Source organism: Candoia aspera, chromosome 3 (assembly GCF_035149785.1).
Source record: "Candoia aspera isolate rCanAsp1 chromosome 3, rCanAsp1.hap2, whole genome shotgun sequence".
Lineage (NCBI taxonomy): Eukaryota > Metazoa > Chordata > Lepidosauria > Squamata > Boidae > Candoia > Candoia aspera.
In genome coordinates, this window is record NC_086155.1 from 166,395,870 (window position 1) to 166,422,590 (window position 26,721).

Consider the following 26,721-nt stretch of genomic DNA (forward strand, 5'->3'; position numbering starts at 1 on the left):
GATCGTAAATTCAACACACACATACACACACTCCTTATACTTGCAGATTATTCATATAAGAAGCATGCTTCTCATTAATTTTTTTATTTGCTTATTGACACTGAGTATATAAAGTGTCTCTGAAAAGTACAGTGCTTAAGGTGATAGTTGCATGATAATGAAGGCTTAACTCTATGATAGCTCATTACTTCACATACTTGGTTGGAGTCACAGCCATCAAATGATAGGTGTAAACCTGCCCCTATATCAGAGATAAAAATAAAACTATACTCCCATTTCTGGTTGCTTGCAGGATGTTGGATAGACTGTGCAGAATTACTATTGTGTTTATTAGAATGAGGGAAAATGCACTTCATACCACTTGGCTCATTACTAGGACAAATCAGAGAGTGATCTATAAACTTGAACTAAATTGTGACATCTGAAATAGCTCAAGATTTGTCAGGACCAATTATTTCAAACAGTTCTTTGTTCCTTTCATAATGATTTAGTAGGATATGTAGACTGCATAGAATAATGCCTATACCTAGAATGGGATTAGTTGGGCACACTGATCCATCTAGAATATTAATTTATCTGACCTTTTTTAAAATCAGTTTTTCCAAGGATGTGACATGACAGTTTTCATTCTAGAAATAGGCTTTGTTTTAGTATACTAAAACTTTAATTGTAGGAATGCATTCTGAAAATAATAGTATTTCAAAGGTGACTTCCCTAGCTTTGCCAATTTATCAATCCCAGGTCTCAGGGTGGATTTCTCATGACTGGCATTAACTTTACCATACTTACATGGACATGGAGGGAAAATCCTTTTAGCTATTATGTGAGTGTGACATGCATTTAGAAGTCATAAGGATAGCAAATTAGTGTTTACTGTGTTTATGGAGGGGACCATCATAACAAGATAAAAACATCTAAACTTAAATATAACTGTTTGCTGTTTCAACAGTCCCATGAATGCTAATTTGGATGTATGTTCCATAGTGTTCTATGATACTTTTTTCTTTAATAATTGTGTTTAGGACTGCAGCTTAAAATACATAAGCACAAACATTTGGGCATAATGACAAGGGTATAGAAGATTCTTATTAGGAAGAAGCTTCAGCAAAGGATCGTTACCTTGTCTTGGTGCTGGAGCTTGAGCACCTCAATGATGCCATGAGCTAAACCGTGAAGGGCCACCCAAGACGGGAAGGTCATGACAGAGAGGTCAGACTAAACGCGATCCCTGGGGAAGGTAATGGCAACCCACCCCAGTATTCTTGCCGTGAAAACTAAATGGATCAGTACAACCAGAGATATGTCGGTATACCATCGGAAGATGAGACCCCCAGGTCGGAGGATGGTCAAAATGCTACTGGGGAGGAACAGAGGATGAGTTCAACTAGCCCCAGACGTGATGACGCAGCTAGCTCAAAGCCGAAAGGACGGCTAGCGGCCGACGGTGCTGGTGGTGAACGGCAAATTCGATGTTCTAAGGATCAACACACCATTGGAACCTGGAATGTAAGATCTATGAGCCAGGACAAATTGGATGTGGTTATTGGTGAGATGTCAAGATTAAAGATAGACATTTTGGGCGTGAGTGAACTGAAATGGACTGGAATGGGCCACTTCACATCAAATGACCACCAGATCTACTACTGTGGACAAGAGGACCACAGAAGAAATGGAGTAGCCTTCATAATTAATAGTAAAGTGGCTAAAGCAGTGCTTGGATACAATCCAAAAAACGATAGAATGATCTCAATTCAAATGCAGGGCAAGCCATCTAACATCACAGTGATCCAAATATACGCCCCAACCACAGATGCTGAAGTAGAGCAGTTCTATGAGGATCTGCAGCACCTACTGGACAACACGCCTAAAAGAGATGTTATTTTCATCACGGAAGACTGGAATGCTAAGGTGGGCAGTCAAATGACACCTGGAATTACAGGTAAGCATGGCCTGGGAGAACAAAACGAAGCAGGACATAGGCTGATAGAATTTTGCCAAGACAACTCACTCTGCATAACAAACACTCTCTTCCAGCAACCTAAGAGACGGCTTTATACATGGACTTACGATGAAGGTGAAAGAAGAAAGTGCAAAAGCTGGCTTGCAGCTAAAGCTCAAAAAAACCAAGATTATGGCAACCAGCTTGATTGATAACTGGCAAATAGAGGGAGAAAATGTAGAAGCAGTGAAAGACTTTGTATTTCTAGGTGCAAAGATTACTGCAGATGCTGACTGCAGTCAGGAAATCAGAAGACGCTTAATCCTTGGGAGAAGAGCAATGACAAATCTCGATAAAATAGTTAAGAGCAGAGACGTCACACTGACAACAAAGGTCCGCATAGTTAAAGCAATGGTGTTCCCCATAGTAACATATGGCTGCGAGAGCTGGACCATAAGGAAGGCTGAGAGAAGGAAGATCGATGCTTTTGAACTGTGGTGTTGGAGGAAAATTCTGAGAGTGCCTTGGACTGCAAGAAGATCAAACCAGTCCATCCTCCAGGAAATAAAGCCAGACTGCTCACTTGAGGGAATGATATTAAAGGCAAAACTGAAATACTTTGGCCACATAATGAGAAGACAGGACACCCTGGAGAAGATGCTGATGCTAGGGAGAGTGGAAGGCAAAAGGAAGAGGGGCCGACCAAGGGCAAGATGGATGGATGATATTCTAGAGGTGATGGATTCGTCCCTGGGGGAGCTGGGGGTGTTGACAACCAACAGGAAGCTCTGGCGTGGGCTGGTCCATGAAGTCATGAAGAGTCGGAAGTGACTAAACGAATAAATAACATTAGGAAGAAGCAATGTTTTGCTTTTGTGTTCTATTTTTAAAATCCCATTTGTGAATAAAGCAGTCCTATCTTAGGAAAAACTGGATGGAGCCCTGCTAAGAATGACATGAGAATGACATGAGAAATTTAAGTAACTGAAAAGCTGAAAGTAGACAACTGTGTTAAACAAGCACCTTTATTACCATGAGTGGGCAGATATGCCAAATGGAGATGCAAATAACAGACAAACAAAAGAGACTCAAGCCTTCCTATGAATTTAAATCCATGCATCATCTTTGCATGGAAAAAGACCAGTTGTATGCTAGCTTTCCTATAAGGAGTCTGAAGTTCTCCACTTGGACCAGAAGTGCAGACCATAACTTGTGCATGCCACAGAATAAGGCTCTTGGCCCTCAGAACAGAAGTTACATTTAAATTAATCAGGGCCATTAGAGTTCAAGAAAAGATACTTTCCTATTCAAGTATTCCTGTCTGAATATACTGTATATATATATTAGGGGGGTACCTTTGAGTTAGTTTTTTTTTACTCCTGGCAAGTACATGGACTAGTCCCTGCAGTTTTCTTGGCAAGGTTTTTTGGAAGTGGTTTGCCATTGCTTCTTTCCTAGGGCTGAGAGAGAGTGAATGGCCCAAAACCACCCAGCTGGCTTCATGTCTAAGGTGGGACTAGAACTCACAGTCTCCTGGTTTCTAGCACAATGCCTTACCACTACACCAAACTGACTTTCTGAATATTTGCATGTCCTAATTCAAAGAAAAAGCATTGACAAAGGGAGGAGTGAGAAAGAGAGACACTGGTTTGGAGTCATATAGTCAAAGAACTGTTGCTTATCTGGCAAAGTCCATAAAAAGCTGAAAGTACATGAACTAATTTGCAACTACTGTATATAGAGAACATTGCAGAAGAAATGTTTAACAAGGAAGTGAGTTTCACTAGATTTTGTAAAGATACTTCATACCTTTCTCCAGCTGATGCTGAGATATAATCCTAAGCACATTTATTTGTAAGAAATGATCAGTATTATAGAATAAGCATTACAGTATTTTCAGTATTCTGTTACAGAGGATGATTACTGGTATCTGAAGTCACAGAAGAAAGACAACTTAGGCTGAGAAAGAGTGAATCTTTCAATAATCCTTAAAATCAGGTGATCAGCAATGACCTGCATTTACAAAAATTTATATATGCAAAGAAAAGTCCCGCCTTAGGCACGAAAGCCGGCTGGGTGACCTTGGACCAGTCATTCTCTCTCAGTCTAACTCACCTCACAGGGTTGCTGTTGTGGGGAAAATAGGAGGAGGAAGGAGCATTATGTAAGTTCGCTGCCTTGAGTTATTTATAAAAATAATAAAGGTGGGATTAAAGTAAAGTAAAGTAAAGTAAAGTAATAAAATAAAATGGCTAAATAGCAGGAGACTTGAAAACAGAAAGCATATTAGAAAATACACTGGTATCTTCATATGCCTAAATACACTGAATTGGCAAACTGGAATTGGGAATTTTGAATGTCAATACGTAGTTGCACAGTAATTTCTCTCCCTTTTTCATTTGTTTAATATTGCAAGTTCCCTTTCCAACTCACAAATTGGGATACTTGAGACAGAATACAGAATTCAAAAGCTAACATGATTTGTAAAACAATCAAAATCTGTATGTTTTGATATTTATACATTCAGGGACTGTGATATCTCCTTAGGATACTCAGTTTGTATTAAATAGACATAAATGTTTAAATGAGTCTTTATTTAGTACAGACCACTTATAAGATATAAAGGCATTAGAATAAATTAGAGCTCTTCCATCGAGAATACAGAGCTAGAATGAGTCAGTATACAGCTTTAATATTTAATATTTAGATTATAGGTGTCTGCATTAACTACACTCTATATATTTTTTCTATCACTAAAACATTTGGCTCACTCCTGTACCAGATGAGATACTCACCAATCTATAGGACTTTTGAAATTTGCACTTTATTATTCCTTCAGCAAAGGATTGTTACCTTGTCGTGGTGCTGGAGCTTGAGCACCTCAATGATGCCATGAGCTAAACCGTGAAGGGCCACCCAAGACGGGAAGGTCATGACAGAGAGGTCAGACTAAACGCGATCCCTGGGGAAGGTAATGGCAACCCACCCCAGTATTCTTGCCGTGAAAACTAAATGGATCAGTACAACCAGAGATATGTCGGTATACCATCGGAAGATGAGACCTCCAGGTCGGAAGATGGTCAAAATGCTACTGGGAGGAACAGAGGATGAGTTCAACTAGCCCCAGACGTGATGACGCAGCTAGCTCAAAGCCAAAAGGACGGCTAGCGGCCGACGGTGCTGGTGGTGAACAGCAAATCCGATGTTCTAAGGATCAACACACCATTGGAACCTGGAATGTAAGATCTATGAGCCAGGGCAAATTGGATGTGGTTATTGGTGAGATGTCAAGATTAAAGATAGACATTTTGGGCGTGAGTGAACTGAAATGGACTGGAATGGGCCACTTCACATCAAATGACCACCCGATCTACTACTGTGGACAAGAGGACCACAGAAGAAATAGAGTAGCCTTCATAATTAATAGTAAAGTGGCTAAAGCAGTGCTTGGATACAATCCAAAAAACGATAGAATGGTCTCAATTCAAATGCAGGGCAAGCCATCTAACATCACAGTGATCCAAATATACGCCCCAACCACAGATGCTGAAGAAGCTGAAGTAGAGCAGTTCTATGAGGATCTGCAGCACCTACTGGACAACACGCCTAAAAGAGATGTTATTTTCATCACGGAAGACTGGAATGCTAAGGTGGGCAGTCAAATGACACCTGGAATTACAGGTAAGCATGGCCTGGGAGAACAAAACGAAGCAGGACATAGGCTGATAGAATTTTGCCAAGACAACTCACTCTGCATAACAAACACTCTCTTCCAACAACCTAAGAGACGGCTTTATACATGGACTTCACCAGATGGACAACACCGAAATCAGATTGACTACATCCTTTGCAGCCAAAGGTGGCGGACATATATACAGTCGGTAAAAACAAGACCTGGAGCTGACTGTAGTTCAGATCATGAACTTCTTCTTGCACAATTTAGGATCAGACTAAAGAGATTAGGGAAGACCCACAGATCAGCTAGATATGAGCTCACTAATATTCCTAAGGAATATGCACTGGAGGTGAAGAATAGATTTAAGGGGCTGGACTTAGTAGATAGGGTCCCGGAAGAACTATGGACAGAAGTTCGCAACATTGTTCAAGAGGCGGCAACAAAATACATCCAAAAGAAAGAGAAAACCAAGAAGGCAAAATGGCTGTCTGCTGAGACACTAGAAGTAGCCCAAGAAAGAAGGAAAGCAAAAGGCAACAGTGATAGGGGGAGATATGCCCAATTAAATGCAAAATTCCAGAGGTTAGCCAGAAGAGATAAGGAATTATTTTTAAACAAGCAATGCGTGGAAGTGGAAGAAGACAATAGAATAGGAAGGACAAGAGACCTCTTCCAGAACATTAGAACCACTGGAGGTAAATTCCAGGCCAAAATGGGTATGATCAAAAACAAAGATGGCAAGGACCTAACAGAAGAAGAAGAGATCAAGAAAAGGTGGCAAGAATATACAGAAGACCTGTATAGGAAGGATAACAATATCGGGGATAGCTTTGATGGTGTGGTCAGTGAGCTAGAGCCAGACATCCTGAAGAGTGAGGTTGAATGGGCCTTAAGAAGCATTGCTAATAACAAGGCAGAAGGAGACAACGGCATTCCAGTTGAACTGTTCAAAATCTTGCACAATGATGCTGTCAAGGTAATGCATGCTATGTGCCAGCAAATTTGGAAAACACAAGAATGGCCATCAGACTGGAAAAAATCAACTTATATCCCCATACCAAAAAAGGGACACACTAGAGAATGTTCAAACTATCGAACAGTGGCACTCATTTCACATGCCAGTACGGTAATGCTCAAGATCCTGCAAGGTAGACTTCAGCAATTCATGGAGCGAGAATTGCCAGATGTACAAGCTGGGTTTAGAAAAGGCAGAGGAACTAGGGGCCAAATTGCCAATATCCGCTGGATAATGGAAAAAGCCAGGGAGTTTCAGAAAAACATCTATTTCTGTTTTATTGACTATTCTAAAGCCTTTGACTGTGTGGACCATAACAAATTGTGGCAAGTTCTTAGTGGTAAGGGGATACCAAGTCATCTTGTCTGTCTCCTGAAGAATCTGTATAACGACCAAGTAGCAACAGTAAGAACAGACCACGGAACAACAGACTGGTTTAAGATTCGGAAAGGAGTACGGCAGGGCTGTATACTCTCACCCTACCTATTCAACTTGTACGCAGAACACATCATGCGATATGCTGGGCTTGAGGAATCCAAGGCTGGAGTTAAAATCGCTGGAAGAAACATTAACTATCTCAGATATGCAGATGATACCACTTTGATGGCTGAAAGCGAAGAGGAACTGAGGAGCCTTATGATGAAGGTGAAAGAAGAAAGTGCAAAAGCTGGCTTGCAGCTAAAGCTCAAGAAAAACAAGATTATGGCATCCAGCTTGATTGATAACTGGCAAATAGAGGGAGAAAATGTAGAAGCAGTGAAAGACTTTGTATTTCTAGGTGCAAAGATTACTGCAGATGCTGACTGCAGTCAGGAAATCAGAAGACGCTTAATCCTTGGGAGAAGAGCAATGACAAATCTCAATAAAATAATTAAGAGCAGAGACGTCACACTGACAACAAAGGTCCGCACAGTTAAAGCAATGGTGTTCCCCATAGTAACATATGGCTGTGAGAGCTGGACCATAAGGAAGGCTGAGAGAAGGAAGATCGATGCTTTTGAACTGTGGTGTTGGAGGAAAATTCTGAGAGTGCCTTGGACTGCAAGAAGATCAAACCAGTCCATCCTCCAGGAAATAAAGCCAAACTGCTCACTTGAGGGAATGATATTAAAGGCAAAATTGAAATACTTTGGCCATATAATGAGAAGACAGGACACCCTGGAGAAGATGCTGATGCTGGGGAGAGTGGAGGGCAAAAGCAAGAGGGGCCGGCCAAGGCAAGGTGGATGGATGATATTCTAGAGGTGACGGATTCGTCCCTGGGGGAGCTGGGGGTGTTGACGACTGACAGGAAGCTCTGGCATGGGCTGGTCCATGAAGTCACGAAGAGTCGGAAGCGACTAAACAAATAAACAAGAACTTTATTATTCTGGTATTTTATGTTACCTTATTTATTTATTGTAAACCTTGCAATAGTGCATTTTGTGTGAACAATAATGTGCAATTTTACAGGTACTGATGGCAATAACTTCAGACTGCAGAACTGTTTGCCAGCTTGTTCCTCACATTGCACCGTAGGATAGGGTGGAATGGAATGAATACTACAAATTTCAGGAAGTCTGTCCTCCATATGTTGACCATTATGGACCAGACTGAATTCCATCCATTCTTTTTTGAGATCCTATTTTTAAAAAGTGCACCTCCAGCTGTGAATGACTGCAAAGTGTTTCTTTAATTTTCAGCAAAGAGTTGCATTAGCATAACAATTTGGAGTGACAAATCAGACAGAGAGCTAAATACTCCTCCAAATAACTGTCAAAAAAAAAAAATGTCTGTTCAAGCTGCCCCCATTGTCCTTTTCTTTCACATCTTTGAATAAAATCTTGGGAAAATGACAATGCAATATACATTGCATATATAATATATATTGCATTCATAAGTAACACATATTGACATTAATGGCGTTTATTCCCAAGCAAATAGACATGAACTTATACTTGCGTTAGGGTGACATAGCAGATGCTATTTTGCAATACTGCACAGCCATTGGAAAATATCTTCTGTTCAAGAGAAAAGTATATTCAGTAGAATTCAGAAGAAAGGAAGGAGACAGAATGTTTCTAATTTAAAGCAAGAACAGCTCCTCCTATTTCCAAGCCATAGCAAAAAAGAGCAAGGTGCTTGAAAAGTCAAGTCGCTTGGAATCTTCCAATGACTGGACAGAAGAGAAAGGAAGGAGGGAGGGAAACTAAAAGGAGAAGAATGCAGTGGACTGATGTCCAGGGAAGTTTTCTGTTGTCCGTCCAAAATACTTTGACTCTGTAAACCTCATCTACTTGCATTGCTGCAATACAGATAAGTGCAGAGAGTGACATTATAGAAACGAAGTATGCTGTGTAACATTCTTTTACCTATGCATCCATAGAGTAGAACTGTATTTGAAATAAACAATGTTTAGAAATCAATTTGGATTACAAACCTAAGCAGCCTAATGACACACCAAATATGTTTCTCACCACAAACCTCTCACCAACTGACAGGAAGGCCAAACAACATCTGCATGACATTAGCCAATTTCTCCCTGCCTTGCCTAGTATGAATTAATGTCAATAACATACAAAGAAATGAGTAGCACTAGCCTAAAATACAGTACCACAAGTAGATGTTTAGATCCTTGAGTAATTGTCCTGCCCTCTTTGTCAATTCTCTGAATGTAACAACTCACTAGATGAAGAATCTAAAAATTACAGAAATTATTTTAGAAAAGTGGAGAAAAGTAATAGCTATTATGATAGATCAAATTTCAAATTAAGCCTTCAAACTATTGTTCAGAAATGGAAAGAAAATTTGCTTGTGTTTAGACTTTTTGTATGAGAGATGTACTGTATGATTAACATTGATTCACTCAACAATATGTCAGACTCTGGGGCATTCAGTCATTGGTATCTGCTAAGCCAGCCATCAGAATACTTCCCTCTGTACCCAGACAGGTTTAACACATGCAGGCTGACTTCAGTATGGATTGTTACATGGAAAAACAGCTGTAGGGAAATCAGTCCTAATTCTACAAAGATATAGGACTTCATCGTTTTACAGCCAAGCTGTCATCCCGTGGGTCACTTGATCATTTGCAAGTGCCTCTTCCTGCCTCCGGAGGAGTGTGATAAACCAAGTTACCCACATATACACACAAACGACTGCAAAGGCATTTGTCATTTTGAGTAACGTGAGATGATTCTACATACATCTTTTGTCCTATAGTATAGATTTCTTGAAATATTTTATCCAGCTAAATGTCTATGGTCCCAAACTCCTAATTTAAAAATGTTGATAAATGAAGTATCTCTTTAGCTAATAAATGAAGTATCTCTTTAGTTATCCTTTGTCAGCAACATTCATTTTAATGGAAAGTGAGTTTACAGGGTTACATGATTGAACTACTGAGCCAAGTCAGTGTTGGCAAATGATGGGCTAAATTATTGATGTTACACACTAATGAATTCTGATGAGAAATAAAACACAGACATTACGTTTCAAGTGATTCATAATTATTTTTGTACTTTAAAAGCAATTTTATTCTTTTGCCAAATCATACCACTCTATAAAACAAAAACATTGCCAGTGATTATTGCTAGAATTAGTGAATTTGTGGCAAAAATGCTTCTCTACATTGTCCCATGGATACTTTACTTACATGAGGCTTCTCATTTCCGGGAAAAGATAATTAAATTAAATGCTGAAATTTTAAAACCTTTAAATAAGATAATCTTCTTTGCAGCCATGATTAAGAGTTCAGTAGGTACGTTTATAATCAATGATACAGCAGCGTGGATAACAGTTGTGTTAAATGGCCATAATTAAATCAGGAAGTAACAAAAGCAAGGAAGCTACCAAAAATGGCTTCTTAAATTTCTGATCCAGAATGATGTATTTTAAAAGAGTGGGGGCTCAAAATGCTTAAAAATGGTATAAAAAGATATTGTTCATTCAACAATGTTTTAAGTGTAAATACAACATTGTACAGAGCTGTGAAAAGGTGACCAAGATCATCAGTAGTATCACAATAATGATGGTAATGTACAGAAGATGTTTTTTAAAAAGATGTTATGTATCACAAGTCCTGATCCCTCATCCCACTAAACACACCATTTTCAACATCTGTTAGAGAGGTTTTATACAAACCTCTGATATAACTGCAAATGCTAAGACCAATGCGGTCCACTTCAGAACTACCTACCTTTGTCCCACAAATACAATTTATCACACTGAGGATGAGCTACATACCTCTGCAGTTCATACTTGTGCTGGCCTTCCTTCTCCTTTCATGCACCTTATTTCAGCAAATGTTTCAGCATTTATTAAACCAAGATTTCCTATTATGTCCAAACAATGGAAGTATAGTGTAAGAGCTTCCTTTAAACTGTAGTATTACATCACAGATAGCTATTCTGATTTGGAGGAAGCCATGAATTGTCAGACTGATGTTGCTGCTGTTATATTTTTATCCTGCCTTTTTAAATATATATGAATATAACTCAAGGCGGTGAACTCCTGCCTCTGATTTTGCCCACTACAACAACCCTGTGAGGTGGGTTGGGCTGAGACAGAATGACTGGCCCAAAGTCACCCAGCCGGTTTTCATGCCTAAGGTAGGTCTAGAACAAAGTCTCCTGGTTTCTAGGTCAGCACCTTAGCCACTACACCAAACTGGCTCTCTCATTATGTCAGAACTAGGTAGAAGCGTAATTACCTCTGCTTGCCTAGTGAGTTCTAGCAGAGTGAGGGCACTCTGGGACCTGATGATTAAACAGTGTCACCTTACGGGATCCAGGAAGCATGCTGTCTCTGTTATATTGCCTACCTTTTGGAATGACATCCCCCAGAGATCTATATGGCTCCTACCCTAATGACTTTCAGAAAATCATTAAAAATTTGGTTGTTCTTCCAGGTCTTGGGATAGGGTGGTTGTGGAGTCCCTTATAAGTATGTTTTTTTGTTTTTTTTTACTGTTACTGAGTTAGTCTTCTGGTCAGCTATGACTTATTCTAGATGTGCTCTTTCTTTCTTTTTTAACTTGTAACCTGTCCAGAGTTGCTAAGGAGTCAGGCAGCCTAACAATGGAAAACAATTAAATAAATAAATAAATATTTTAAACTGAATCTAGCATAATTTTACTCTTTGGAACTTATATTACTACTACTATTCATCAAATACACATTTAACTTATTTAAAAGCTACAATATCTAACTTTAATTTGGGAAAAATATCTGCTTTTTCACTGTTATTTTTATTCATACCTGGATATCTATAAGTAGGTTTATTTTAAGAAACAACAAAATTTGATATAATCTCTTTGAGACATTCCAAATTCCCACTTTAGAGACCTGAAGAATTGCTTTGCATAGATGATACATCTGAGATCCTTTTGAACTGAAGTGACTGAACTATTAGCTCTCTGGCATGCTGGGTTGACACTAATCTAAGCAGATCTAGCAGAAGCGGATGTGGGTCATTTGTAGAATAAAAGGACTGCATTCAGACTCTACATAGAAGGAAATACGAAAGGTATATGATGTTAACATAGCCATGATCTAGGAAAACAGACAGCCAACTACTGAGATCAAGCTATGTCAGCTAAGGCTATCCTGATTAAGAGTAGCAATGCTAAGAAAGCCAGCATGCAGGTCAATGACATGCTTAAAAAAAAAAAAGACTCAGCAGATCAGCTGGATGAAGACAGAACAAGGAAGACCTAGGAATAGACACGTTTTAGGAAAGACATGCTGGCACATTATCCTAGCTAGTTTAGTCCAGTAATAGCAATGTTTCAGAGAGCATTGGAAAGAAAAATGGAATTTCATGAAGGAGGCCAATTATCTCAATCCTTTTCAGTCTGGCTTCTGGTCTTGTTTTGCAGCCAAATCAGCTATGGTTGCTCTCATAGATAACCTCTTGTAGGAGAGAAATTGGAGAGGGACTCAAATCAGATGAGATCAAATATTTATTACAGTTACCAAACAATATAAGGGGAGTACGACTGTGATTCTGCTTGATGTCTCAGCAGAATTTGATCCCACTGACCATGGTAAAACATCTTTTTTGAGTTGGAAGTTGGGAACACATTTGTCTATTCTAATTCATATTGCAATTAGCTTTATTGGAAAGTTGCTGGTCCTATTGTTTTGAAAGAGAGAGAAAGAAGAAACCTTCTCCCTGCCAACTTTGTCCATGCCATGCACAATTTTATATACCTTGATCATGTCCTTATCCATTTTTTTCCCCTAAAAACTTCTCTTACAGGAAACCCTTTTGTGTGTATTTTCCAGCTCCGTTATATCTGTTATATCCAGATGTGAAAGTGCTGGAGATTTGTATATGGGCATCATAATGCTAGCATTTTTATTTTCAACACATTTCCTAATAATCCCTAGAATGGAATTTTCCTTTTTCATAACTAGCACATCCTGAGTTAATATGTTCCCTAATTTATAAATATGACCCCAATATCTTTCCTGGTTTGTTACAGACTGCTTAAACTCCATCTCTCTGTATGTGAAATTGGGGGGAGGGGGGTCTAGGGTGCATTAGTTTACACCTACTTGTATTGAATTGTATTTGCCATTTGGTTGATCATTCACCAGGTTTAAAAGATCTTTCTGGAGCTTTTTTACTTTTACCATCCTAAATGGTTTAGTATCATTCACAGGCCTGGGCAGCTTGTTTCCCTCTTAAGAAGCATTGGCCCTCACAGGGATTGCTGAGGGATGTTACTTCTCACTTCACTGAGAAATTTGCTATTTATTCCTACTCTTTGCTTTCTGCTTTTAACCAGTTTAGCAATCTATGAAAGAACAGGTTATCTAAAAACAGTTTATCTAGAAAAAACCCACATGTTTAACAGTGTAAACTGGCCCAAACCCAATGAGGAGACTGAGAACAACCTTTGCATGATATAATTAATAATGCAGGCACCATGTTTTTATTTTAAACACCGGAAAAGTGTTCCCATTGGGACTGACATCACGCCATATGGGAGAGAATGTTAATCCATCCTTTCTGCCTGGGAGTCTCAACAAGATCACTCTTCCATCAAGCTGTGGTTAGCATTAGTGACAACTTTCTTTCAAAAATGAAGAGTAGCAGGGGAGGAAGGAAATGGATAATTTTTATCATGACCATTGCCTGATAATTAAGATTCATCTATGTGCACTAAGAAGCCAGTCCTGATTGGGATATGTCTTTGCAGGGAATAGCAAATATTTTCAAACAATAAACATGACTTCAAGTAATGCTTTCCAATCTTTTGGGGTTGGTGGGTACATTTGAATTTTGAGAATATGACAGTCTCAAAAAGTGCCTTCTGTACAAAGTGTGGCCAGTCATAAAGTGTCCACTGATCATAAAATAATGGTTAAGTATGCTCCCTGACATTCCTTCTAAACTTCCAGGATGTTCTCCCCACCTCAGACTGCTTTATTTATTTCTGAGACAAGAATTCTATACAGGTTTTTCTATATCTGCACAGAAGGCTATCCACAACGTTTTAAAGCTGAGGGTTTTGATGGCAGTGCATCTTTTCATATCTTTATGTGTTTTGTCAGACAATGTGGCTTAGATCCTCTTCTACTGCCACAGCAAAACAGTTTGGACAAGTTTGTTCAAAACGAACAGAAACTATAGGAGTTTCTGCATTGTGTGTTAAATGAATCCACTCAGAAATCAAAATGAATGAACATGACAATGCTGTAAAAAGCATCTTGGTTAAACTAAGTAAATAAATAAATAAAAACAATGCTGTTTTTGGTGTCTACTAGTTTCTGCTCAACCAAGATGTGAATGAAATCTTCCAAAAAACAAAGTGCAGATCTTTCAAAAAGGCAGTAGAGATAGGGGACTATAATTACTCTAACATCTGTTGGAAGCCAAACTGTGCCAACCATGGTCCTTTCAGGAAATTCTTGATTGTCTTGCTGATAGCTTTCCCCTTCAAAGAGTGGAGAAAAACACAAGAGGATTAATTCCCCTTGACCTGATACTAACCAATAGGGAAGATTCAGTGAAGGAAGTAGAAGAAGCAGGTAAACAAAGGAAAGTGACCTTATAATGCTGGAGTTAATGATTTTAAGGCAACTAAAACATACAAACACACACTGCACTTAAAGGTAATTTTAATAAACTCGGAAACAATATAATTAAGATACAGTGGCAGGACAAGTTAATGGGAAAAGGAGGTCAAGATGGGTGGGAGTTTCTATAACATGCAAAATGCACAATTCCAAAGAGACAAAGAAAATGAGGGACATCACCAGAAGAAACTGATGTGGCTATACAAAAAACTTAGGGAAGTTCTAAAAACAAAAAAGAAACCATGTAGAAGGTAAAAAGGAACAGGATATCATGGAAGACTACTGACAAGCAGCCTGAATTTGTAGAGAGGGTATCAGGAAAGCTGAGATTATAATGAGTTGAGGCTGGTGAAGAATGCTATCATTAACAAAAGGGACTTATTTGGATATGTTAAAAATGAAAGAAATATAAAAATCAGTATACCATCTCCTCAGTGAAGATGGGAAAATCTTAACAAGAACAGAACTATTTCATTTTTATTTTTACTCAGCCTTTTCCAACAAATTAAGTGTTCCCTCAGAACATTGTGAAGAACATGATTAAGGAGTAGGATAAAACTTGAGACTGATTGAAATATGATCAAGAAAAATTTACTTTGAATGAGATTGAATTTCCAGTGTCAAATTAATTGAATCCTGGGATACTGAAGAAAATAGCTGATAGTCTGGTTGAATCATTATGCACTATTTTGAGAAATCCTGAAGAACTGTTGTCAGATGACTGCTTCCAACTTTAAAAAAGAGATTGTAAAAAGATTGAAAAAGCCTTAGAACAATGCCAAAAGTCAGTGTAGATTTGTCAAGAACAGTTTTTGTCAGACTAACTCATGATTTGATCAAGTTACTTTCTTACTAGATTGTGCGAATGCTATAGATATAATCTATCTTGAATTCAGCAAAGCAACTGATGAAGTACCCTATGATTAGCAAAGTGGTTAAGGTGGTCTGAAAGCCATACAATTAAGAGGATACATAGCTGGTTTGAAAATTGTATTCAAGGAGTTTTCATCAATAGTTCTTCATCAAGGAAGGCTTCAAGAGTTGGAATTTTCAGCAATGGTTGTCATGCTACCGTAATGAAGGTAAGGAGTATCTTCACAGCATATGAGAGCCCGTGAAACACAGGTTCATAATTATGGCCCAGAAATGAAATGTCAGTCTATGGGCTTCACCTGTGGGGAAAAAATTCAAAACCCAAACTTTGGCAAGAAAACTCATGGTTTTAATTTTGGGGGATATGGATGAGGTTAAATACATGGATTTCCTTGAACCTGGCACCTCTATCCATTTAGAATGCTACACTGCAACACTCAAAACTTTGAAACAATGATTAAGCAGAGTTCAGAAGCATAAAGAAATTTTGCTGCAACATGGCAACACTAGGCTTCACATCTCTCAAGCCACCCAAAAGGCAACTGCATATTGATATCACTGTCTTACCTCTTCTGCCATACAGTTCAGACTTGGCATCAAAGGACTTCCACCTTTTCCCAAAATTGAAGGAATACTTTTATGAGCATATGCTGATTCAAATGAAGAGGTGGAAAGGACAATCAAGACCTAGTTGAAGTATGGTGTGCTTTTGTGACAGTTTTAAGAAGCTTGTCCATGGCAGAAGTATGTAGCAAATTGTGGTGATTATGTGGAGAAGTAAATACAGATAATAAAAAGGCTGATTTCAGACATTATTTTCCTGTTTCATTTATTAAAGTATTCCTATTTAAACTAAAGTTATGGAACTCAAAGCATTGCTTTTCATTCAACCCTCATAGTTAAGGTGCAGCTAAAACTATGACATCCAATGCAGATATTTGAGGCATATGTATTTCTGAAAGATGTCTGTTATGCTATGACAGCGACACTCATATGTATTAACAGGAAGATTGGACCCTGCCTGTGCCCTAAAGTTATTTCTGGACACTCTGCTCTTTTGCCTGCCAGTAAGATTCACTATCTTACTATTTGATGGCTTGAGATCAGTTAGGGATATAATGTGGCTCTAAGTCCAATCCCTGTCAGTTACTCGATAAATTATTCTGTTTGGACCAATGTCTTCCATTAATTTTAAACTGCTAGAAAAGTTGCATTATTTGTTGCTTGTAACTTTCAGTGATAGAGCATTGTATGCAATTTTCCCTAATGTATGTTTAAAAAAAATACATACACAGTTATAACTTTTGTAAATGCAACCTTTCCAAACAATTTTTTTATTTTTTTATTTTTTTTTCTAAATACAGTATATGCATTTTTGTATAGCCTTTTTGACAGATGCAAGATGCATCTGTCCATTCCTGATTGCAGGCAATGCTGCAGCAGAGTTGATTTTGGCAGATCACACCAACTTTGTTCCCATTGAAATTAGGGAAAGATTTCTTCTACATTACTGTGCAGTAATGTCCCCTTGATTGATTGCCCCCATTGTTTGACCCCACTGAAGCAGTTCTGTATTTCTAGATTCAGACAGCAGTGCCACAAGGGATGATGGAAGAAGAGAACAATCATTTTATGAGACATTCAGAACATGAAAGATGCCTAAATGAAACGGACTTTCTTAAGATCATGAGTCTTAATACACTTGGCCTTGAAAGCATCCATAATACTAAGATTACACATGATAAACTGACATAACAAATTGACACTCATGACATCCAGCTATATTAGAGTTCTCAGTGGTCCAGACACTGAACTTCTTTTATCATACTGCTTCTTTCTCTTCTCACTCAGAATGCAGGGTCTGCCCTATGGTCATCTTCTATGATAGCCTCCTTGACCTCGTCCCCCAAGCACCTGATTCCATATTTCAGTTTCAGAGAAAAATAAGTAATTCAGTAGCAGACATCACACATTATATCCTTGAGAACCAGCATGTTCTATTTATGGACCCTTTAGTAGACTATTTGGGAACCACTGTGTTAACAATCATAGAGCACTATCCTGCAGTTGACAGCACAAGTTAACAGAATGATAAAGATCTGTTGAAGAGGTGTATGTTAATGAATTCTTAGTCATACCTGAAGTATAACCATGAGGAAGGAAGGAAGGAAAGAAGGAAGGAAGGAAGGAAGGAAGGAAGGAAGGAAGGAAGGAAGGAAGGAAGGAGCCTGATATTCAGGAAGTCATTAGCAACATCTTATTTAGTGAACCTTGGCTTTACATTCCTGAGGAGGAGGTGGATGAGACTGGACAGTTCACTGTGTTAATTAACACAACATATAGATTTCCAGTCAGTTATATGTTATACCTGGACATAAACATGCAAACTATCTCCAGTAAAGCCCTAACTTTTGCTTATTTATTCTCTTGTAATTATTAGGGCCTAACTAGCTTTCAATTTCATTTAAAGCTCAAAATTAAACTCTGATGTCTACAATTTTGCTAGGGAAAAAAACTTCATTGTGCCTCTTAACTTCCTTTCCCTCAGCTGAGTTTTCTGTTAAAAGTTATTTTTAAGTGGTTTTCCCTTTTAAGGGAAATAAATAAGATGGCTGATGAGAAGTAAACAGTATGGGAGGTAATTGGCTTTACTGGAAAACCTGTCTGAAGGAGAGATCTCTGCTTCCATGGCTGTTTTTTTATAAGACAAAAAAATTAAACAAAAACTAGAAATGGCTGATAGTCACAAAGTATGAAATGTGCTGGTCTGTGTTTGAATGTTAAGTATCATATTGGCTTAGAGTGGCATATGGGATAGAAGACACTGGATTTTTAGTTCTTCTGTTTCCATTTTACCTCAGAAATTTCTCCAGTACCATCAAAATCTTAACTGTATGTGGTCATAAAGAAATATTGCTCTTTTCTGAAATAAAGGCATCTCTATAAATATAAATACAAATGTTGCCAAATCATTTAGAGGAGCACTTCACTCATGGCCATGAGTATGCTCCTGAAGGTTCAATGTGGCACCCCCAGATGATCTGGGAAGGCTCTCAAGGGCCAAATCTTTGGGAGGCTTCACTTACCTTCCCACTTCTAAGCACCTCTCTGAATGATTTGCGCAGTCCTAAAAAGGTCTGAAAATCCATGAAAAAATATTCTAAAGCCAAACAGGCATGATTAATCTTAGCTGAACCTTCTAAGTAGATGTCATTTGTTACTTCATCTTTACATAAACAGGTGACCTAACTGGCACAAATCTAATATGAAAAATCAACAAATTTGTTTCCTATAGTGATAATACATAAAGAGGGGTATATCATATTCCAAAACATTTTGGCAACACCATCATAGTTTTTAAATTGTAATGTCCTCTTTTTCTTTAAAAAAAATGTATCCATGATTAATATGCTTCCTACTGGATTCATTCTTCATGCAATTCCAGTTTATTAAAGAGGTTAAAAATTTACAAAACCCTGATAGGATACGGCTTTAATGGTTCATCACACTACTCATCATTTGCTTTTCAATCTAGATCAGAATGATCTTTTCTCCTTTCTGCAGACACCTACCTGCACAGCTAATATTTTCTGAAGAGTCTCATGAGAGGCTGCCTGCAACTTCCCCAGCCCGGCTTGGCTATAGAAGGCTCGCAATTTGAAGTATTCCACCAATACCCTGTGCAGCTTCTTTTGCAGCTGAGAGAGCTAAAAGAGGAAAGGGGAAAAAATAAGTCAGAGTGGGAGAGGAAATTAATGGCAGTGTTCAAGAAGAATGATGGAGGGAAATATAGAAAGCAGTCAATAGCCCATTCTGCACTGTACGGACCTGACAGGAATTTCACAGTCTCTTGATTTTTCAGCCCACTCATGTGCATTCATCAGAAACCAGTCACATCTGGCTGCCAGGATGGGGGGTTAATTTTCTCTAAATGCCTCAGCAGTTTTGTTCTAGCTGAGGCAAACTCTGTGACTGCAAAGCTGATGAGTAAAATATTTCTACTTCACCCAGTTTAACTCAAAACCGATAGCCTCGGGACATATTGAACCTTTCTTTAAAAAATAATCTTTTGAAGCATTTTGAATGGCACATCAGGTCAGGCCAAAGTTTAAAATGCAAGTTTAAGACTTTGATGGACACTGTGGCTCATTTTTCCTTGTAAAGCTTATCATAGCTTGGCAATGTGTGCTTCAGAGCATGACAAAACTAAAGAGAATTAACTTCACCATCAGCAGCTGAGGGAGAACAATAACAGGAAAGAAATTTCCAGACAGAACTCCCTATTAATCTACCTAGCTATAACCATGTGACATGAAAGCATCTAGCTGCACTAAATTGCAGTTAAGGCAGCAGCTGAAAGTGACACTACCCTATCTATATCTATCTGTCTAGACATATACACGTGCACACACAAGCTCAAACATTTAAATTTAAGAAGGACAGGTATGATTTTTACTCTCTTATAAGTATTTCATTGAAAAAGAATACTAAAAACAGCAGAAATTTGACAGCTGCTGCAGGGACATTATTCACTACTTTGTATTCATTTTAACTGTTTTCACATTTGCAACAAAATAAATGAATATATCTCCAAAGACTAGAGTCCAAGAGTCAGTACTGATATTAAAAAAATCACTGATAAGATCATTATCTTAATATCTAATATACTTATTGCTACATATCATCTACCTACCTACCTACCTACGGCTATGCTAGGCTCAGAGCGGCTTTGGTGTTTAGGTCCCCCTGCCTGCCCCCCTACAAAACCAGTGGTTTCCTATTTCATTTGACAAATCTCTCTTGAAATTATGGAAACTTGCAAAAGCAATTTACAATATGGCACAAGGATCTCTCAAAGGAAATACCAGATATACAAGTTCTTGGAAACCAGGAGACCGTGTGTTCTAGTCCTGCATTAGGCACAGAGCCAGCTGGGTGACCCTGGGTGACCACTCTCACTCAGTCCTAGGAAGGAGGCAAGGGCAAACCACTTCCAAAAAACCTTGTCAAGAAAACTGCAGGGACTTCTTCAGGCAGTCTCCAAGAATTGGACACAATTGAACAGATTAAAATAAAAAATTTAGCTATGCTACAATTGTATCAGAAAATGTCAGTCGCCATCATCAGTGAATGACCTTTCTAAGCATGCTTGTCAACCAGATTAAAACAATAGTATACTACTACTTTGGAAGTCTTCCCATCCATTGAGGTCAAAACCAGAATTAATGCATGAATAAACATACCTTTAATTACACAAAGTAACATTCCTTGGCTGTACATATTTATTTCCCTGTCTAAATTTGCTTTCAAATTATACTTGTTACAATGAGAGTAGAAAATAGGTAAAATTCACAGAATAACTGAGAAGCTTATAAAAATTAATGGCCTTTCACATCTAAACAACATCAGTATCTTTGGCTCTTATACAAAATACTGTCAGGAAAATAGGCATACTGAATTATGATACTTTACAATTATATTGTGTTTCATAATGTTCCATGTACTTCACATACCTTACCTCAGTAATCAACATTTACCTATTTTTTGTATAAATTTGTCTTTCATATCCAATAAACAATATTATAGAAGTTGTAAGATATGAAAATAGGTATCTTATTGATTATCTAATTGTGACATAATGTCAGAAATTACCATACCAGGTTTTGTGTAATTTTCATACTAGAAATTGAGCCAAATACGTTTGCATTTTCCACACTGTAAACCAGTGCTTCCCAAACTTTTTCCTTCATTACCAAAACCGCTTATCAGAAAGTCCTTTTTACCCAATGTTGGTAAAACACTTTAAGTCAATTTAATGGGTTCGTGTGTCATTACACAAAGAAAAACCACTTTTACCCAATGTTGGGTAATTTACCCAGGTTTGGGAAGCATTGCTGTAAAGCTTAGATAATTAATACCACTTACTTTCAAGGGCTAGGATCCAAACATGTTAGATATGTGCAGGGATTAATATACTTCCAATGGGATCTGATGACCATGCAAGGAAGGGATAATGGGAGTTTAGTCCAACAGGTTTGGAGAACCAGATAAGAGAAAGTGCCACGAAATACTTTGGATACTAAGTAAGGTTTTAAAAGCAGTTTCTGAGATATAATGGGGTATATGTTCAGAGCAACAGCAGAAATTCTACTACAAACTCTTGATCACCCAAGTGTGTCTGATTCTAGTCAAACTGTCACAGAGAAAAATGGGGGAAGACAAAGTCCTACTTCCAAAGAGCTCATGCACTGAAAGAAAGGGAAATTAAGGTAAGAATAGGAAGAGATAAATACAAAACTTAGCGAAACATACAGAAATTGAAAGACCTTTGCCTCACTGTTTACTTTCAATTTGATGGACAGATACAGAAAAATATAAGAGAAATTCCTATGGGATCACCCATCGAAGGATTCATAGCAGAAACAGTCATGACTTGTTTGGAAATAATAGCCCATACAATCCAAAATATGGATGCATCATATGGACAATAGTTTTGTCATAATAAAAAAGAACAAAAAAAGAACATGCACAACCCAATCAATAACACATTTAACAGTATCAAATTCACAAGAGAAGAAGAAAGCAGTAACAGACTATCCTTCCTAGATATCAGCAGAGGAAGCAATGGCAGACTTCAGACTTGGGTATATATAAAAAAAATCACAGTAACACATACAAACCAAGTGCTACACTACCTGAGTAACAATTAAATTGCCCACAAAGAAACAAACAGCTCTACAAGAACATTATTCAGATGAGCAAAAACACATTGCAGCAGCCCAGAAGTTCAAAGAGAGAGAGAGAAAAATATTATCTTTATAGCATCCTTCAGTGCAATGGGTAGCCACAGAACTTTAAAAAAAAAGTGCCCTTTCTTACAACCATCACAACCCATGAAAAGAATAATTCTTCTATACATCAAAAATATATTAGAAACCATCAGCATCACAGTAGACCACTAATCAATGAAATCCCTTCAAAGCATCTTAAGATCAGCCATTAACAGACACATAAACCCATTCTATAAACTATTCAGAAAGCAAACAAAGGCCCAAAGAAGGAAGCAAACAGCTTGGAGCACATCCTTCCTTATTACACAACCAGTAAGCAGATATCTGAGAACCAGCACAATAGGCAGGAAAATCTAAGATAAAACAATACAGCCATCCAAGCCAGGTAGGCCAGTCAGAAACAAGCATCAGAAACTACAACTCTAATCAAGCCAGATAGGACAAGCTGCCTCCTAGAAGAAGTCCACAAACCCCACCTCCTCATGTCAAAGCACTGACAATGTTATCTCATTACCAAGCTCAGCAAACACCAAGATCCCAACATGAGAGAAACGTAAAAGCATTGTTTCATTTCAGTTGGGGATTGATGTAGATTGAGGTGTTACATTTACCGTACAGAAGATCAAGTAGCGCAGCAAACTGGGACTTTCTAATCTACCTTTTGCCTTTCAAATAATAATTACATCCTATATGTGCCATATTAATTTAAAAACACAATGAGATGCTGTACATTAAGAAAAATATATATTCCATACTAGTATCATTCAGGATTCAATTGTTTCAGCTCACACGCTGAAAGAAAAACTACAGATTTTATCTAAGCAAGAATATGGTGAAAAAATAGCTAATATTTACTTTCAAACATGATTTCACTACTTCAAGGGCCCAGGTAAAATATTTCTTTACTATCAATCTATTCCATCAGTATAGTAGAATTACAGCTTAAAATATTACAGGTCATTTAAATAATTCCCCCCCCAAAAAATTAATACTTTAGGAATAAATAAGCATGTAGTGTAAGTAGTGAGGGACAGCAGGTTTAATCCAGTGCTGAATGCTTTGAGGAACAGCAATAGAAATCAATGAACAAACATCACTAAATATTTTAAATTTAAATATTTTTATTACAAGATTCAATATTCATTAAATAATGGAGGAAATATTAAAAATAAAGATTTGCTGAGTGGTTAAGAAAAGGTAGCAACAATCTTTCCTGCTATGTACCCATCAGATGAGAGCTGCTAATCAGGTTCTTGCTGAAGGGGTTGTGAGCATATACTGACCACAGGATGCCTCCCACTTTGATTATTTAGAAAACAGCTTGACGTAGCCCTCTTCCCATCCAATTCAATGCACAATCTGTATACAAATCTTAATTCAGCTACTTACATTTCTCATTTACTAAATTGGAAACCAGCACAATGCTATAATATTTTTTCTAAGAATTAAGCCTCTTTTTCCCACTCTTTCCATGTTGGAGCTTTAATTAGATGGAGAACATGAAGAAACAGTTTTGCAGATTAATGGCTAGGTTTCTGTGTGACTCATTAACAACTCAGTAACAGTTTGGTTATTTACTGAAATCTGTTGAAAAACTGAATGCAGTTCTAAAAACTGGAAGAGGAAAATCCAATTTTGGGACAAGACTGAAGATTTAAAAACTGAATTTGTGATGCTGTGAATAATGCAAGGGCAGAATCAGAGGCATTTCTCCTATCTTCCCATCAGTACACTCATTCTTATTTTGGCTCATGGCTAGGAGCTCTTTCAGGACTCGTGATGAAACTAAAAATGATATTGCTTACATAATGACATTTGACAACAATCAAATATTGTTAATAATAAGCAGACAACTGATAGGACAACTGCCAATATTATATGGATAACTAGCTGAAGTGTTAACCTGGAATATCTTTATTTTTACTTTTTCCAATTCTTTGTCAATAATAGTTTACTAGTAGTTAGTAAGTTACAGACCCTATCTAAATATATTCTATTTTTGAGTCTTTTAAAAAAATCTGAATAGGATTGTTTCTGATTAGTGGTAGGTTCATTTTTTTATGTTTCCGGTTTTCCCCATACATTTTGTATTTCTACAATGCCATTTTCTAATGTAGGAAAATGACAATTAATTGCATTACACTGGTGGTATGTTTTTCAACAGTGACAATTCTGATTGCCTTACAGGTTGTTTCTAACATAGGCAGAAAAGCCTTTTCTTATATTTTCTTATCTTATACTCATATATTTTATTAGTAAATATCTTGCTCAAATGTTGTTCTTGCTTGGACAGAGCAAAAACAAATAATGATAATTATTTAATTATAATTATTCAACTATATTAGTATCACAGATTTTTCTTTAAAAAGGATAAAAATTTTATGTTTGCATTAAAACTATGAAACACATAAGCAAAAGAATTATAGCTTATTAGCTCATGATCAAAAGTGAAAAAGAATTTTTAAATAAATATTTTATATGCGCCTATGCTTATACTCTTCAGCAAAGGATTGTTACCTTGTCGTGGTGCTGGAGCTTGAGCACCTCAGTGATGCCATGAGCTAAACCGTGAAGGGCCACCCAAGATGGGAAGGTCATGACAGAGAGGTCAGACTAAATGCGATCCCTGGGGAAGGTAATGGCAACCCACCCCAGTATTCTTGCCGTGAAAACTAAATGGATCAGTACAACCAGAGATATGTCGGTATACCATTGGAAGATGAGACCCCCAGGTCGGAAGATGGTCAAAATGCTACTGAGGAGGAACAGAGGATGAGTTCAACTAGCCCCAGACGTGATGATGCAGCTAGCTCAAAGCCGAAAGGACGGCTAGCGGCCGACGGTGCTGGTGGTGAACGGCGAATCCGATGTTCTAAGGATCAACACACCATTGGAACCTGGAATCTAAGATCTATGAGCCAGGGCAAATTGGATGTGGTTATTGGTGAGATGTCAAGATTAAAGATAGACATTCTGGGCGTGAGTGGACTGAAATGGACTGGAATGGGCCACTTCACATCAAATGACCACCAGATCTACTACTGTGGACAAGAGGACCACAGAAGAAATGGAGTAGCCTTCATAATTAATAGTAAAGTGGCTAAAGCAGTGCTTGGATACAATCCAAAAAACGATAGAATGATCTCAATTCAAATTCAGGGCAAGCCATCTAACATCACAGTGATCCAAATATACGCCCCAACCACAGATGCTGAAGAAGCTGAAGTAGAGCAGTTCTATGAGGATCTGCAGCACCTACTGGACAACACACCTAAAAAAGATGGTATTTTCATCACAGGAGACTGGAATGCTAAGGTGGGCAGTCAAATGACACCTCGAATTACAGGTAAGCATGGCCTGGGGGAACAAAACGAAGCAGGACATAGGCTGATAGAATTTTGCCAAGACAACTCAATGTGCATAATAAACACTCTCTTCCAGCAACCTAAGAGATGGCTTTATACATGGACTTCACCAGATGGACAACACCGAAATCAGATTGACTACATCCTTTGCAGCCAAAGGTGGTGGACATCTATACAGTCGGTAAAAACAAGACCTGGAGCTGACTGTAGTTCAGATCACGAAGTTCTTCTTGCACAATTTAGGATCAGACTAAAGAGATTAGGGAAGACCCACAGATCAGCTAGATATGAGCTCACTAATATTCCTAAGGAATATGCAGTGGAGGTGAAGAATAGATTTAAGGGACTGGATTTAGGAGATAGGGTCCCGGAAGAACTCTGGACAGAAGTTCGCAACATTGTTCAGGAGGCGGCAACAAAATACATCCCAAAGAAAGAGAAAACCAAGAAGGCAAAATGGCTGTCTGCTGAGACACTAGAAGTAGCCCAAGAAAGAAGGAAAGCAAAAGGCAACAGTGATAGGGGGAGATATGCCCAATTAAATGCAAAATTCCAGAGGTTAGCCAGAAGAGATAAGGAATTATTTTTAAACAAGCAATGCGTGGAAGTGGAAGAAGACAATAGAATAGGAAGGACAAGAGACCTCTTCCAGAAAATTAGAAACATCGGAGGTAAGTTCCAGGCAAAAATGGGTATGATCAAAAACAAAGATGGCAAGGACCTAACAGAAGAAGAAGAGATCAAGAAAAGGTGGCAAGAATATACGGAAGACCTATATAGGAAGGATAACAGTATCGGGGATAGCTTTGACGGTGTGGTCAGTGAGCTAGAGCCAGACATCCTGAAGAGTGAGGTTGAATGGCCCTTAAGAAGCATTGCTAATAACAAGGCAGAAGGAGACGACGGCATCCCAGCTGAACTGTTCAAAATCTTGCAAGATGATGCTGTCAAGGTAATGCATGCTATATGCCAGCAAATTTGGAAAACACAAGAATG

At 38.1% G+C, this 26,721-nt stretch overlaps 1 protein-coding gene across 1 annotated transcript in view; it reads right to left on the reverse strand.

Moving 5' to 3' along the window:
* Positions 1 to 26,721, reverse strand: part of CCDC178 (coiled-coil domain containing 178) — a 186,156-nt gene that overhangs the window by 2,751 nt on the left and 156,684 nt on the right. The window contains exon 18 of the mRNA XM_063299961.1: positions 19,142 to 19,276. Within this exon, the coding sequence (XP_063156031.1) occupies positions 19,142 to 19,276 (135 nt within the window). The remainder of the gene's footprint in view (positions 1 to 19,141; positions 19,277 to 26,721) is intronic.